The sequence below is a fragment of the Echinops telfairi genome, unplaced genomic scaffold (genome assembly GCF_000313985.2).
Source record: "Echinops telfairi isolate 266 unplaced genomic scaffold, ASM31398v2 ScPeMD7_3533;HRSCAF=4204_0, whole genome shotgun sequence".
Lineage (NCBI taxonomy): Eukaryota > Metazoa > Chordata > Mammalia > Afrosoricida > Tenrecidae > Echinops > Echinops telfairi.
The window spans coordinates 12,818,993-12,835,291 of NW_022107431.1; the positions used below are offsets into that span (position 1 = coordinate 12,818,993).

The window sequence follows — 16,299 nt, forward strand, 5'->3', positions numbered from 1 at the left end:
CAGTTATAAACGCTATATAAGCAAACTGCCTCGTTTTTCTCCCAAAATTGTTAGCTGATAGGTGCTGTCGAACTGGTTCTGACCCCACATAAAACCGAATGAAACACTCACTGCTCCTGCGCCACCCTCACAGTTGTTCATAGGCCTGAGCCCATTGATGCAGCCAATGTGTCCATCCATCTCATGGAGGGGCTTCCTCGCTACCAACCAGGATGTCCTTCTCCAGGACTGGTCTCTCTTGACAACATGTCCAAAGTATGTAAGACGAAGTCTTGCCACCCTTGCCTCTAAGGAGCATTCTGGCTGAACTTCTTTCAAAACATATGTGGTTGTTACATAATCTGGTATCAACTTGAGAATATTAGGAGTGGAGGGGTGGAGTCTAGCCTGTCAATCAGGTCACAGCTTGATGACCTCATTTGGAGGTGCTACAGAGATAAATAGCTCACTGGAGGCCAAACCCAGACTCTCTGTTTGATCTTCCTGCTGACAAGACGTATGGAGCTATGCTGATGGAACCAGAGCCCTGGAGCTGAAGGAACCATGTGGAGACCCCTGCCAGTGCTGAGATGGAACCATATGGAGACCCCTGCCAGTGCTGAAATGCTTCTGCCGCCATTGGATCCACAAGATTTTCCTCCCACTGGCCTGTGATCTTCCTGCACTCAGCATCATTGCATGTGTTGCGTGAGTCTGAAGAGGAATTTATAGATTGGTATCGCATATATGGGCTAATATTGGATTTATGGACTTGATCTGGACTGGGCTGGGATGTTTTCTTAATGTACAACTTTAATATAAAGTTCTCTATTACACACATGAGTGTCTATGAATTTGTTTCTCTAGTCAACCCAGACTAACACAACATATATGTTTGTACTTTTAGCAGTCCATGGTACTTTCAGTATTCTTCACCAGCACCACAATTCAAATGCATCGATTCTTCTTGGGTCTTCCTTATTCAGTGTCCACCGTTCACATGTATATGATACAACTGAGAAGAGCATAGTTTAGACCAGGCACACCTTAGTCCTGAAAGTAACATCCTTGTTCCTCAATACTCTAAAGATGTCTAGTGTATCAGATTTAACCAATGTAATACGTATTTTGATCTCTTGACTGCTACTTCCATGAGCATTGATTGTGGATCCAAGTAAGAAAATCCTTGAGAACTTTAACCTTTTCTCCATTTATCATGATGCAACCTATTAGTCCAGTTGTGAGGATTCTTGTCTTCCTTACATTGAGTTGTAATCCATACTGAAGGCTACACTCCTTGAACTTCATCAGCAAGTGCTTAAGTCCTCTTATCAGCAAGCAAGGTTGTGTCATCTACACATTAATAAGCCTTCCTCCGATCCTGATTCAACATTCTCCTTCATATAATCCAGCTTCTCTGATGATTTGCTCAGCAAGAAAATTTTCTAACCTCTAATACTAATCTGGTCTTTAAAAATGAATATGATATTCTCATTAGGTGTGGGAGAACAGTCATTGTGCAGCACTTAACAGGAAAGCATGCTACTTTACAGAGATTACTAACACCTTACAATCAACAACGCCCCCATTCTCAAAACAAGCCCTGAGGATGCATTCAGTTAAGCGTTGGGCAGCTAAAGGAAAGGTCAGGTTCCAGATGAGTCAGTTTGCTTCTGTAAAATTAAGCCTCAGGAATTCTCAGGAGCAGTTCTGCTCTGTCCTATAGGGCTGCTATGAGTTGGAACAGATGGGAGGCTGTGGGATTTTCCCATTCCCAGTTTTCCAGTCACTCCTCCGCAGTCACCTGGAGCATGAATGGGGCATCGAAAAATGCTGGTGGCGTACAAACGTGAAATGGCAGCCACCCCCACTGCAGACACAGTAGGAGAGAGATGATGACCCGCTGCACACTTCAAGCAATCAGTCCAGGGCTCTGGGTGCCACTGTGGCTGGCTTGACTCCATGGAACTCGTTGCTAAGTTAGATCACAGCTCTTTACTTGGTTCCTCCGCCATCAGTGAGGCTAGTTTTGTGCTCTACTTTTTCACAGGCCTGAACCCTGGTGGCGTAGCAGTTATACGTTGGGCTGTGATCAGCTTTTCAAAAGGACCAGCGCTCTGCTTTCAAGACAAGGCTCTCAATTCCCATCAAGAGTTGCGGTTATCAGGATGACCCACGGGGTCAGTTCTATAGGGTTGCTATGAGTTCGCATGACCCCATGGCAGTGAGTTTGAATTTTGTGGTCATTGGAAAGTTCAGAAACAGACAATGCACATGAAAAACACTTTCTGAAGTCTGAAGTCTCAAACAAGGTGCCTTTGTCTCAACAGACTCTTTCCCTTTTTTGGAAGTGTTCAGAGTGTTGGATTCTGGTTCTGGCCCTTACTAAAATGCATAGAAAAAAGTCATTTGGCAGGCCTCCTTCCACTCTCATCAGCTAAAACTATACAGCCCGGTCACATTGAAGCCTTCCCTATGCCAGGCTTTGGTGCCACACTGACTTAAGCCTGGGACTGCTCACCCACCAGGCCCTCTGCAGGGAAGAGGTGGCAGTCTGCCTCTATAAAGAGTTAGTCTTAGAAACCCATTTTCCTTGTTCTACTATGTCCTCTAGGGTTGGGATGCACCCAGCGTACTGGGTTTACTTTGGGATCTTTTGCCCAACACCAGCGTACTTGGTTTACTTTGGGATTTTTTGCCCGACACTCTGAATTTGCACGCCAGGTCTTGTAATGCCCACAACTGTGGTGGGCCAAGTGTCCACTTAACAGATACAAGCAGTTGAGACTAAGTTAGAAAACTGCCACCAGTTTAAAGACCCCTAAACATAAGCAGCCAAGAGTTCTGCTCTGCGACAGTAACTCCTGATTGTAGTAGCTCTGATCAAAGTCTGGCTTTAGGAAACCGGGATAAGAACATTTCACCCAGAGGCGTCCAGGCGTTTCCCAGCCCTTCCTCTGGGAGAGGACCGGCCACATCAGTCCAGGGCGGTCCCGGAGACCCACCCCCGCCGGTAACCCCACGCTTGTCCGGCGGAAACCACCGCCTCCTCCCAGCGGAACGCTTAGCAGGACCTAGCGCGTGTGCCCGGGGCGTACCCGGACTTCCTGTCCGCAGGGATCACTTCCGGCGTTGTACAGCCGGCCAATGGCGTGGGTTCGGAGGCGGGCCCTGGCGCTCCGAGGCTCCTCCCCGCCGGCGTCTTGCTGGAAGTCGGCCTGGCGGCTGTCGAGGAGGCATGGCTGCTGCCAGGAAACTCAACACTTTCCGCCTCCCGCCGTTGCCCACGATTCGAGAGATCATTAAATTGTTCAGACTGCAAGCACAGAAGCAGCTGTCCCAGAACTTCCTCCTGGACTTGAGGCTGACAGGTGGATGGCTATTTGGGACCCCGGAGATCTCCCCAGGGCGAGGGTCGGGGTGCGGAGCCCGCGGGCGGGTGGCCAGGGTCCGGCCCGGGTGGGCAGCAGCCACAGCCGACCGGGCCCCGTCCACTTCCCGGATCCCACCCCAGGACACGTGCGCCCCTGATCCCGGGTGGGGTGCGTGGCGGTGGCCCAGGGCGTTTGTGGGGACCCTGGGCGACAGCTGGGGGAGAGTGGCGCGGGGTCCTTGGGGCTGGGCGTGTTAGGCGCTGACCGTAGATTTCCTTCTGGTGCAGCTTAAAGGTGTTGTCATGTGTTGTGAAGTCGGTTCCCACCCATAGCGACCCTGTGCACCACGGAAGCAAGCACTGCCCAGCCCTGCGCCATCCTCACAATTGTTCCTGTGCCTGCGCCCATGGCTGCAGCCACCGTGCCATTCCATCTGGTTCAGGGCCTTGAGTTACCAGAACTTAAACCAGGACAAGGATTTGATCAGCTGCGGAACTAGAGTGCCACTCTTAAACCCAAAACTCACTGCCCTCCAGTCCATTGTAAATCCTAGTGACCCTGTGGGACAGAGTAGAGCCGCTCCTGTGGGTTTCAAGACCTTAAATCTCTGCTGCCTCATCTTTCTTCCGTAGCTCTTGGATGGCGCTCCTAGAATTCCCAACCTAAACTTTTGTTGAGTCTTAGAAATCCGCAGGGCGCAAATACGCATTCAGTGAACACCTGGTATTGAACAAGCTGCACCCGCCAGCCCTGGGGATACAATACAGGGATGAGCAAGACAGAGAGGCAGCCCCACGGAGCTTACCTCTTAGTAACTTCCATTCCCAGACGCTATTTTTAAAATCTTTGATGAGGTAGAATTTACATAGCTATGTGTTTCCACAGTTTGAAGGGCATAACCTGGTGAATTTTGACACATGCATACACTCAGGCACACACACCTGATTGATGTTGCCTTTTAATAGATGAGCTTACTGGAATCAGCTGTATGACAAAGAGGTCCACTCCATGTTGGGAGTATTTCTTCTATTTTGATGATTTGGTACTTTATTCTCTTTGATCCCTCCAGAAGTTGAAAAGAACAGTAATCATTTTTAAAAAGAAGTTGCTTCCCCATGGAATGAAACGTCCACCAAGCCACAAAGAAGGTGTTTTATTTTTTCGGACAAGGAGACCTTATTCTGGAAGCAATGACATTGGGGAAGACACTAGCTCAAATTTTCTCACCTTTTAAATGGAGGAGGGGTTGACTAACAGAAATCCTCCCCCAAACAAAGAAGCAAACTGCATTGTCATGGAGTTGATTCTTACTCTCAGTGGCCCTAGAGGACAGAACAGAACTGCCCCATAGGTATCCAAGGCTGTAAAGCTTTATGGGGGTAGTCTGCCACATCGCTGTCCCACAAAGTAGAGTAGCTAATGGATTCGAACTGCTGACCTTCCTGTTAGCAGCCCAGCACTTAACTTCTGAACCATCAAGCCTTAGGGTTCAGCCACAAGATCTTTATAAAGTCACTCCTCCTGCTACAGTGGAGTCCATCAACTCCTAGAGACCTGGGCTTAAATCACCAGGCCCTCCACGGTGCCTCTGGACAGGTTTGAATTCCTAACCTGGGAGTAGTCAAGCAGGTAACCATTTGCACTGTCTAGAGACTCCTTTAGGAGTCTGCGCGCATCTAAAGTTTTGTTGTTTTTTAAAATTTGGCATTAAGGAGTATCTACCTTTCTGCCAGTCATTAGCAACATCCCAGGCCCAGGCAGATGTCAGAGATGGCGAAGGCTGAGTCACAGACTACCTGAAGCAAATATCCCGATAAAGGGAGTCAGAGCATTTTGGGATTTCCTAGTACACACAAAAGTAAAAGAGGAACTCAAACAGAAAGAAAATGTCTTGAAAATGATGATGACAGCATATGTACAAATGTGTTTGATACAATTGATGTATGGATTATTATAAGAGCTGTACGAGCCCCCGATAAAATGATTTATTAATAAAGAAGTAACGTGTACAGTATACCATCAACTATCAAGTAGGCAATGCCATTATGAAAAGACTTAAAATATAAGAATGGCCAAAAGGTGACACACAGCATGAGGTGAGGTGGAGCTGATGGGCAAGGCTGACAGCTCCTTGGGAGAAAGGCAGTGCTTTCTCCTCCTGTAAAGAGTTACAGTCTTGGAGTCTCACAGGGGCGGTCCTACCCTGGCCCGCAGGGTCCCTGGTTCGGCACCACCGTACTAGCAGTGAGTTTGGTTTGGTTCTCTGAAAATGTCAGTGATGTAAAGCACAATGAAATAAGCCTGTCTTAGGCACCCTTGTCAGAGCCTGAAATGCTTCTAGATATACCAGTGTTTCCCCAAGTGCATCCGTGGGGAGCACGGAACGGTTTGCGAGGAGTGGCGCAATGGTGCAAAAGCAAACTAGCAACTGTGAAGACTCTGAATGAGAAGCCAGGCTAACTCCCTCAAACATCTGACGGTCTACAACAGTGATTAGCAACCTTCCTAATGCCGCGACCCTTTAGTTTCTCGTGTTGTGGTGCCACCCCCCCACCATAAAATTGTTTTCGTTGCTACTTAATAACTGTAATTTTGCTACTGTTATGGTTCGGGTGACCCCTGTGAAAGGGTCATTTGACCCCCAAAGGGGTCACAATCCACAGGTTGAGAACTGCTGGTCTACAACCATAGAAAACTGGTCCCTGGAATTGCTTGGTTTGGTGACAAAACAGATAGAAAATACAGTACTTGCTAAATTTAAGTGAAGAAATTTTGTCATAATTATCTTTTGCGGAGAACCAAACACCAAACTCCCTACCATCGAGTCCATTCTGAATGGTAGGGACCCTATAGGACACGGTAGAGCTGCCCTTGTGGGTTTCCAAAATTGTAACTTGCCAGCACTAGAAGGGGCTGGTATAATTCAGCAGTGACTTTGGTAGAAGGTTGAATAGCCGCTGTAAGTTCTTTTAGATTAAGAGTTATGTAATTGGATGAATACCGTGTACAAAGAATTGCCCGATTGGCCAATTCTTTGTGGCCAGTTCTTACAATTCTTTTTAAGTTCCATGCATTGCAGTGCTCCACGATATTCACCATAACTGACACTTCCTCTGTTTTCTCTAGATAAGATTGTGCGGAAAGCTGGGAATCTGACAGGTGCTTATGTTTATGAAGTGGGCCCTGGGCCCGGGGGCATCACCAGATCTATTCTCAGTGCCAACATCGCAGAGCTCCTGGTGGTCGAGAAGGACACGCGGTTCCTGCCCGGGTTACAGGTGAGAGGTGTGGCATCTTTTTAGGAGGCACAAACTCGGCTTAAATGATTCTTACTTTCCAGATGTCCAGGGAGCGGGTAGGTTTCTGGTCAGACTGCAGGTCTCCCGAGCCCTCCTGAGAGATTGTGATGTGGTAGGACGGGCCTGGAATTGCATTTCTAACATCCCCAGGTGACGCTCGTGTAGCTAGGCTGCTGGCCACAACCTGCGTAAACCTGCTCTACCTGTTGATGCCCAACAGAAGGGTGTTTGTGGGATTCTGTGCTGTCTGTGGTTTACCAATAGCTGTGCGTCTCTTATCCTGTGCCTTCTAAAATCAATCAAAAGTGATTAACCAAATAAGTCCCTGATTAAAATTCAGTACAACCAAGATTTAGAAAACCCAGAATTCAAGTCCAGTAAAGCCTTTGAAAGTCAGAAGCTGTGTTAAACAGAAGCCGGTCCCAGACGAGAAATTCAAGTCCCCAGTAAAATGAACCTGGAGAAGCTCCACCTAGTGGAGATGGGAAAATAAGGCCGTCCCTGGAGTTCAGGCCATCACAGGCCGCACTGTCTGTTGCCATTGTCCCACCTTCTTGCCCTCCAACACCAGCCATTCCCTCCTCACGGCACTTTCTTGTTTCTCTGCTGTGTTTGCTAAGTCCTGGTGGTGTCTCGCAGAACCCTCAGACCAAACTTACAGTGATATGGTTTATTGGTGGGAAGAACCCACCTCGGAAGTAACAGGATAGGAATAAGCAGGATTCATAGGCTATAGCTCGGGAGAAACTTGGGAGCGACGTGAAAAGGTATTAGAAGGGGATTTGGGAAGAGTCTCACAGCGGAAAAGACGGCCTGCCCCCAGAAGCTCTCAGCCCTCCAGAAGTTTCCTGGCACGTCAGTATTGGTTTGTTTATCAGCCCACCCACATGCTCGTTGTCAGTTACCAGGTGGGCTTGAAGACCAACTCCTTCTCGCCTTGTACAAACCCTCAGGTGTCAGTGTAGGCCAACTACACTCAAGAGTTACTGCTCAGAGGCCAAGGACAGATGCCAAGACTTAAAAGTAGCTCTGAACCGGCCATGAAAAATGGCCCATAATGACTTAGTAATTGGCAATGGCTTTTGAAAATGTCCACACGTGAGAGAAAGCGCTAACCATATGCTAGCCTTCACTGAGAGACACTAATTACTACTAGACGTAAGCATTCTTTTATGTTTAAGTATAACTTTGTGTTCCTTATTCATCACATGCATTTATTTTTATCCTGTTGTTGAGAGTATACACAGCAGACAGGCACCAACCCGACAGCGTCTGCGTGCCACGGCAGGAACACTGAGCGCCTCCTCAAGTCGCTCAGCCATTCTCACCCTCCTCTTCTGAGTTTCCCTCCCAGTGAGCATCAACTCACTGCCCCTGAGATTCCCGACTCATCTTTCCTGTTGCTCCTGCCAGTTTGATCCCTTAGAGCCTTCTCAAGCCAGGCCTTTGTTTACCACTTAAACTGTTGTTTGGTGTTAAGGTGACTTCAGAGGATATGTTTGGGTTAAGGCTTACAGATTATCTTAGGGCAACAGTTTTAGGGGTTCATGGCATCGGAACATCTAGGGTCCATGAGGGTGAAATTCTGATGTACGGGTCCTTCCGGTTGATAAAACCGATGAAAATGTTCAGGAGTGGCGGCTGGGCACCATCCAGTGCTTCTGGCCTCATGGCAAAGGAGGCCGCCGCTCATGGAGGCGATCAGCACAGTCTGTATCCTCCTAGTACTGATCTTCCTCTGCTTGTGCCTTGCACCGGCCTGTTAGCTTCTGAGACCACAGACACCACACAGTGGACCAAGGGAGAACAGAAGTGCCCACTACCTTATTAGGTTAATTCAGTGGGATGTCCCAAGAAACTGTGACCTCTTAAGCTTCCAAACCAAAGAACCACATCCCATGATGTGTTTGGTTATCCATGACGGCTTAGGCATACTTAAAGAGACGTTAAAGTGAAGAAATGAAGTTGTATGTGTACAGCGAGAGAGCTGCCATGATGTTTGTATGAAATGACAGGTGCATGTTTAAACCATTGGGTACTGTGACTATATGGGAAACACTTGAAGGAACTGGATATGTTTGGACTGGAAAGCAGAGGGTGTGTAGCCGCCTCTTGGGGCTGGGCGCGGTAGACAGCATAGTAAGCTCTTTCTGATCTTCTCTCAGAACTGAAATGAATAGGTGTGCATTGAGGGAGACGTGTGCATTGAAAATAAAGGGGGGCGTATGTTTTAAATTTTTTGTCTTAATAGTCGAATAGATTGTACCAGAGCTTTGGCTTGTAAAGGGAATTCTTTGAGGGAAAATTGTACTTAATGGTCATTGTTACATTCCTCTGTAATTTTAAAGCTTTAAACAGGCCTTTAGCTTTGGTCCAGATGAGCAACAATTTATTGGGTGAATACAATAGAATAATAAAATAATTCTCGCTATTCCTTTCTTATAAGTGGACAAATTGGTTTTAAATTTGGTACATTGTAATACTTATTTCTATCAAAACCAAGGACGTTTGCTTGAAAATCTAGAACATTTACGCACAGACATAAGTTTTAGAAAACCTTAGTGGTTTTCCCCCCTCATTATTTTGCTATATGCAAGTTTTAGGCTTTCTAAAAGTAACTAATGTGGTCTTCCCTTGTTTTACCAAACTTTACAGACAGAATTGATTTTCTGTGTGTAACTGCTCTATGATCGCTCAAACGCATGCCAGGGGGTCAGCTGCAATGGCTCCTGGGCGCACAGCCCACAGTCTTGGAGCAGTCCTGTTAGCGCTGGACTGCTAACCTGGGAAGTGGTTCAACCCCACCGGCCACGCTGGTGCAGAAAGGTGAGGCTGTCTGCGTGTGTCAAGGGGACAGCCTCAGACACCCTATCCTGGGTCACCAAGAGTCGGAATTGACTCGGTGGCCGTGGATTTGGTGTTTAGGTTTTTCTCATGATCAGATGTGGAATTAAGGGTGCTCAACGACCAGACGAAAGGCTGGCCATTTGAACCCACCGAAAGGCCCCTGGGAAGACAGGCTCCGTTGACAGGCAGCTTCTGAAATACCCGCCATTGAGAACCGTGGGGCTGTTCTCCTCTGCCACACAGGGGGCGCCTGAGTTGGCGTCAATGAAGAGGCCGCAGGGCGGTGTATTTCAGCTGTCCTTTACTGGCCCATCTGGTGTAATCGCTGACTTGATTTGCCTTGTAATAGTGAAAGCCAGAAACCGGGCCTCACTTATTACAAGTTTTATGTCTGTCCCTCCCCCATACCTTAATATAAAAATGGATTCCAAAGTAAACTACCCAGAGAGAACTGCCTATTTTATATGTTGCATAGATAACATGTAGATATTCCCACTTCTCATCTGTCCCAGTAGAAGCAGCAGAATTAATGCGTAGTCTCCTCTATGCAGGAAACGGATCTGCCCTAAATGTCCACCAGGCTCATTGCCCTGTAAAGAATGTCTCCATATGTGAAACCACGGTCCTTTAGAGGACTGAATCAATCACGAAATGAGTGAAGGCAGGCGGAGCGGCCCATTGTAAGGATTCCTTCTTAGAGATTTCTAAGCTAATAGAGCGACAGTTGTAAAGAAACTGCAATCATTTATAAAGCGTCTTCTAGCTGAAAGGCTGTCATTTGTAGCTTGACTCAGTTGTGACAGTGTCCATTTGGGGCAGCTCAGGGAAAAGACTGGCCGGTGCTCACATACAGGCTTCACTCTCAGCGTGCAGTAGAGAAGAGAAACGTCTCTGACAGACTTGACAGCGGTGTCGTGTTGCGGTAAAGAGCATGGCTGCCTGCCCTTGACCTTGGCGCCACAGCTCCGTCTGGTGTAACTTTGAGCGGTCCCTTTTTCCCTGTGCCTGTTTGCTTGGAAGACACTTAGCAGGAAACGTTTACCTGCTGGGTGCCATCGAGTCAGTTCTGGCCCACGGTGCCCCGGCAAACAGCAGAGCAAAACACTGCCCGGTCCGGCACCACCTCACAATTGCTCTTCTGTTGGAGCCCAGGTTTGCAGCCAGGGTGCCAGTCCATCTTGTTGAAAGCCTGCCTCTTTTTCACCTGCTGTGGATGTTGGGTTGTTTCCAGATTTTGGCTCTTATACGTGGAGCGTTTATGAACCATCTTGCACAACTCTTTGTATAGTTAGAGAGTTTCATTCTGTTCCGAAGGCTCAGTATTACGAGAGGGGTAGGTCTCACTTTTTATAAAACTACTGTTATCTTACAACATACTGTGCCATTTTTACATTCCCACCAGTTGTTCCACATGCCTGCTCCCACTTTTATGTAAGTCATTCTAGGGAGTGCATAAAGAGCCCTGCTGGCACAGTGGTTAAGTCCTGGCTGCTAACTGAAAGGTCAGCTGTTTGAGCCCACCGACAGGTTCACGAGAGAAAGGAGAGGCAGTCGGCTTCTGTAAAGATTACAGCCTTGGCGACCCAGTGGGCAGGTCTAGTCTGTCCCATACTCTCATGAGTGTGAGTCTCCTCAAAGTACTTGCTAATGCCCTTTCAGAAAAGAAGGTGTCTTTCTATCCAGATCTTAGACTTAAACTTCCAGAAGTGCAGAATTCCTATGTCACCTGAAGTCCCTTTGATTTCTTCTTTGAGTTGGGGTTTCTTCAAAAGTGTGTGGTTTTATTTGCACATGTTTGTTGTTGGCTTGCAAGCAATTTTCCTGTAATTTGAAGGTAATTCCATTGTCATCAGAAAATATACTCTGAATGGTTTGACTCCTTTTAAATGTGCTGAGACGTGTTTTATGACCAAAGCATGATTTTAGTAAATGTTTCTAATAAGCTCAGAAAGAATATGCATTCCGCTCTTTTTTGTTTTGTCTTTTGATAGAACACATTATAAAATTCACTGAAATCAACTTTTCTGAACCCAAATCCCTTGCCATCAAGTAGATTTCAGCTCGGAGCGACTGTAATAGGGTTTTTAAGACTGTAAATCTTACAGGAGCAGGCAGCCTCATCTTCCTCCCAAGAAGTGGCTGGTGGGTTTGACCTGCCATCCTTGTGGTTAGCAGTTCAGTGCATACACGACAGGGATACCAGGGCTTCTTGCCCATGGATAGTAATAATTTGATAATTCATTATTCTGGTGATGAGAGCCTGTCAATCCCTAGGATTAGCCTTATGATTTATATACACACCTAATAATGAACACTGTTTAAACTGGCTGAAATCTGTTTTTGGAATAATAAAGGGTCGAACACTAAAATTGGAGAGACGGTAGTCCAGACTCTACGAATATCAAAGTGCACATTTGGCTGCAATCAAGGGCCCACGGTCAGGGTCAAGTGCACCTTCGCACATGGAGTGACAGCCCCAGGGTTGGAACTATCCAGGGCACAGCGTTGTCCTTCCCATAGAACCGTGGCTTCCAGATGAACACAGAGTCAGCAGTTTGAAACCATCATTCATGCCTCAGGAGAAAGAGCAGGCTTTCTACTCCCATGAAGACTTGTAGTCTGGGAGACCCCTGAGCACTTCTCTCCTGCCCTGTAGGGTCAGTGTAAGTCCGAATGCACGCGGTAGCAATGAGAACACTCAACTACTTGTTGCCTGTTGCTGGCTGGAGGCCTTACCAATAAGGCAAGCAGCCAATGCATGTCAGTTTCTTATGTATGATGTATTATATGCTGTACCCACATAAAGGCTGCATTTTCAATATGTGATGAAAGGTATTTCTCAAAAAAAAAAATGCACGGTTTCTGCACTTCCTGGTGTAGCTCAGTGATGGCTTGGGAAATCTCTTGTGACCGTGGCCCCTGTGCTGGGCTCCTGTATCTCGAAGTGGCGAGCCTACCACCGCAGACCTCGTTCTCAGCGTAGACCAAACAATACAGCCTTTTCTCAAAACACCGTGACCTTTCCCTGCTACCTGGGCACATGTCCAGCATCAGCAGCGGCCCTGTCCCTGGGTCCCCAATGTTATTCCTGTCTCCCACATGCACTGAGGTGACAAAAATCTGAAAGATTTTTCGCTCAGAGATGATCAGTGTCACAGGAGGGTCCAAAACCACCTGCCAAGAAATGAATCCACACAGTTGAGACCCTGCTTACATGCCATCAAGGGAGAGAGACCTGGGCAGGGATGAGAGGCATTTGGTTGGAACGATCCAAGCCCAGAAGGGAATTCATACGCACCAAACACAGTGAAAAACTCAGCTTTCGTTCCAGGGAATGGAGGGTAAACCTCCACAGTATCAGTTTTCTGGGAAAAATGATCATTTCAAGCATGGCTAAATTATCAGGGTATAAATGAATGCTAACAAGCCAATCGTATGCTGCTTAGTTTGTTTTAGTCTTAATTAGTAATTACTTAATTGCTCGCTATATATTGATCATAAAACAGAAGCTTTTAGTTCTGCCTCTTTGTTTTGGGTATGCTCATTTGTTTTGTTTTAATTATGCTTAAAGAATTTCTTAAAGAAAAAACTTTAAGAGTTCTCCATTGACTATAAATGCTATCATTAAATAAGGAGTTTTTATGTAGCTAGAGCCTGCCTCAGAGACGGCTCCCGCTAGTTTCTCTTCTTCCATAGCAGACTGAGCTTACCATGTTTTCTATAATCACCGACTGGGCCACATCCGTTGAACGGATCGCGGCAGTCTGCAGTCATCTTTAGGAATATTAGTGCCAACTAGTCAATTGTGGATGAGTGTCGTTAAAACTGTTAAAAGAAAAAGAGGAAATAGTTGCCACTAACAAGCACTCGCTAACAGGATTCATGATGAATATAATTCATGATGAAGAAAATGAATTATGGGACAAAATATACATACCTCGTTGGCATGGAAAACTGATACGCTCGGTAAACTTTCACCTAAGCTACAAACACATGTAAGAAAAGCAATAAAACCCTTCGTTTAGTGCCAGCAGGAGGCGGTCATTTTGTCAGTGTTGCCTCGGCTCATCATCTCAAACAAGGCGATTCCTAAACGTCTCACGGCTCGCCCCTAATAGACAAGTCTTCTGAACCATTGCTTACAGAGCTCTGCCTGATTTGCTAGCAAACTAGATCTTGCCAAGTTCTCTGTCCCCACAGATTTGGGGAGCCAAACGCCCCGGCGGCGAGTGGAGGACGTGTCCAGGCTGCCATTGGGTCATGCACTTCGTCATGCACTTCCCAGCATGTGCAGAGCGCCTGGTGGAGCAGTGGACAAGCCCTCGCCTGCTAACCGAAAGTCCTGTGGCTTGACCCCACCAGCCATCCTGTGCCGGCATGAATGTGGCATGCTGCCGCCATTAAAATGACAGCCTTGGAAACCCTACGGACCCATTGCATGCTGTCCCCTGGACTCCCCCTCCGTGGGTTTTGATGTGTTAAGTGGCATCCCCGGGTGGGACAAACCGTGGAGGTGAGCAGTTCGAGTCTACTCCGAGGTAGTTTGGAAGTGCAGCCTGTGATCAGCTCGGAAAGGCCTGTCTGGAGCGTCCTGTGGAGTGTGGCTCCTCTGCACACACGGGCGGGCGGCCGGGAGCAGGGGTGGTCTCTGCCGCAAGTGGGAAATTAATCCATTTGAAATATACTTAAGTATTCCTTTCAGAATCATGATTTAAAAGTGACCAAACTGAAAGGGCAACAAAGAAAAGTAAACAGGAGCTTCCCATGCTTGGTAACTTCTGTAGAGGCAGAGATAAGAGGGGGCTTCCTGGAAATTCCCCATCGTCTTGTTGTGCCATTGTTCAGAAGCGTAATGAATCCGCCTGGTCTGTGGTCAGTCAGAAATAGCTGCTCTTGCTGCTGGTGGTGAGGTGAGAGGCAAACCCCCTGCGCTTGAGTACTGCGGCGAGGGTTGTGAACGCCGACAGAGGCGGCACCAGTAGGCCAGCTGTGTCCTGGGCCCCACGTCTCCTCCTGGCATTGCCAGAGGTAGGCAGTGGGGGAGGTAGGTGAGGAAAAGCAGCATGAGCTGAGCCCAGTAAGTGGTACTGTGGCATTCCGGAGCAAAAGTTCCTCTGAGCCCTTGACTGGTCCCGTGTGCAGCTCTGGGGCTCTCGGACCACCCCAAGTGGAGAGAGTGCTGGGAGAGGGTCCCCACTGCCCTGTAATCTGCACGCACCCTGCAGTCTGCCGCTCCCCACTTGTTCGTGCATTTTACTTTACCCCTTGCGACTGCAGGGGCTTCCTCTGCAGAGGGCTCCGAGCATCCATCTTGTGTGTTCGCCAGAACACTGAGCACTGACACGCACGGAGGGTTTCGGACCACGGCCGCCCAAAACCCCACAAAGGAAAGAGGGGGAGAGGGGAGTGTGGGTGGGTGGGAGGTAGAAGTAGGTGCAGTTTCATGCCTTAGGATCATGAGACAGCACAAACGGGACACGGTGTTAAGGGTAGGATCTCTCCAGGGAGCTACATGTGTGTCTCTAAGTGGAAGGGCAGCTCCAGGGCCATGTGGTTCCCTTGTTACGAGGGCCTGCAGAACATTTCTGGCAAGAGGGAATTAAAAGATAATGGGATTCTCCCACACATAGTTTGAAGTCCCCAGGTACCAGGTAAGATTCTACTTATTCTTAAAGTTCAAGCCCTTGATACTGTGTAGCATCCTTTGTACAGCTGTAAGCTATAAAGAGTTCGCGGGAATGAAGCCTTTCTCTTAGGTGGTTTAAGGAGCCCTGGTGGCTTTCTGGGCTGTATGTTGGCCTACTCACCAAAAGGTCTGAGGTTCAAACCCATCAGCCACTCTTTGGAAGAAAGATGAGGCTTTTGCCTCCCACAAAGACTGAGAACCTTGGAAACCCATAGGAGCTGTCTTGTTGGATTGCTGAGTCTTCACTGACTCAGTAGAAGTAAACCATTCAGATTGGACTTTTTTGGTCCATGTGGCTTCCTCCTTATTAAATCTCATTTCATTACAACATCTTTAGTCTCCAATTTAAAATTTGCACCACTGGCAGGAGTTGCGCATATGCTGGATGTACACAGCAATGCAGGTCATTCCAAAGTCAAGCTGCGTCACCATGTTACTTGTGAAGTTACCCACTGTGGCTGTGCTCTGTTACTGGTCCCCGCTCGCACGTCTGTGTTCCTAGTGACACCCCACCTCTGTCCACCGCACTGGGCGCCATGGGTGTTAGTTCCTTGATGGTGGCTCCTAGTTGGTGGGGTTTTCCAGGGAGCTGATGGTGCCGAGGTTGGAGGTGGGACAGTTAGCTCCCTCCTGGTCCAGGGCACATGAGCTCATTTTATTTCCCCCTCTGTTAACTAGATGCTGTCTGATGCCGCACCTGGGAAACTGAGGATCGTCCACGGAGATGTGCTGACCTATAGGGTTGACAGGGCTTTTCCGGAAAACCTGAAAAGAGCGTGGGAAGACGGTATGTCAGCACACAGGCACTTTCCTCTCCTTTGGGAATTGTGGTGACGAAACTGGCAGGTAGAATGACCTGAGCAGAAGGCAACAGGAAGTGAGCAGTGCGTGTTTTCTCGACCGTCTTCCAAAAAGCACAAAATGTTGTTGCTATAGATATAGATGTATAAAAAGAGTTGCTGTGTGTGTGTGTGCTGTGCTAGAAATCTAAAAATTGTGTGTGTGTGTGTGCCATGCTAGAAATCTAAGAGTTTCTGTGTGTGTGTGTGTGTGTGTGTGTGTGTGCTATGCTAGAAATCTAAGAGTTGCTGTGTGTGTGTGTGTGTGTGTGTGT

The 16,299-nt window shown here is 47.7% G+C and overlaps 1 protein-coding gene across 2 annotated transcripts in view; it reads left to right on the forward strand.

Annotated features, from left to right (window-relative positions):
• Window positions 1–3,180: 3,180 nt before the first annotated feature.
• TFB1M (transcription factor B1, mitochondrial) overlaps window positions 3,181–16,299 on the forward strand; it is a 46,897-nt gene continuing 33,778 nt past the window's right edge. For both annotated transcript variants that reach the window (XR_006680464.1, XM_004702105.2), the window contains exons 1-3: window positions 3,181–3,350; window positions 6,480–6,631; window positions 15,864–15,972. Coding sequence is in view for 1 of the 2 variants with exons in the window: in XM_004702105.2 (XP_004702162.1) it covers window positions 3,218–3,350; window positions 6,480–6,631; window positions 15,864–15,972 (394 nt within the window). In the remaining variant the exon portion in view is untranslated. The remainder of the gene's footprint in view (window positions 3,351–6,479; window positions 6,632–15,863; window positions 15,973–16,299) is intronic.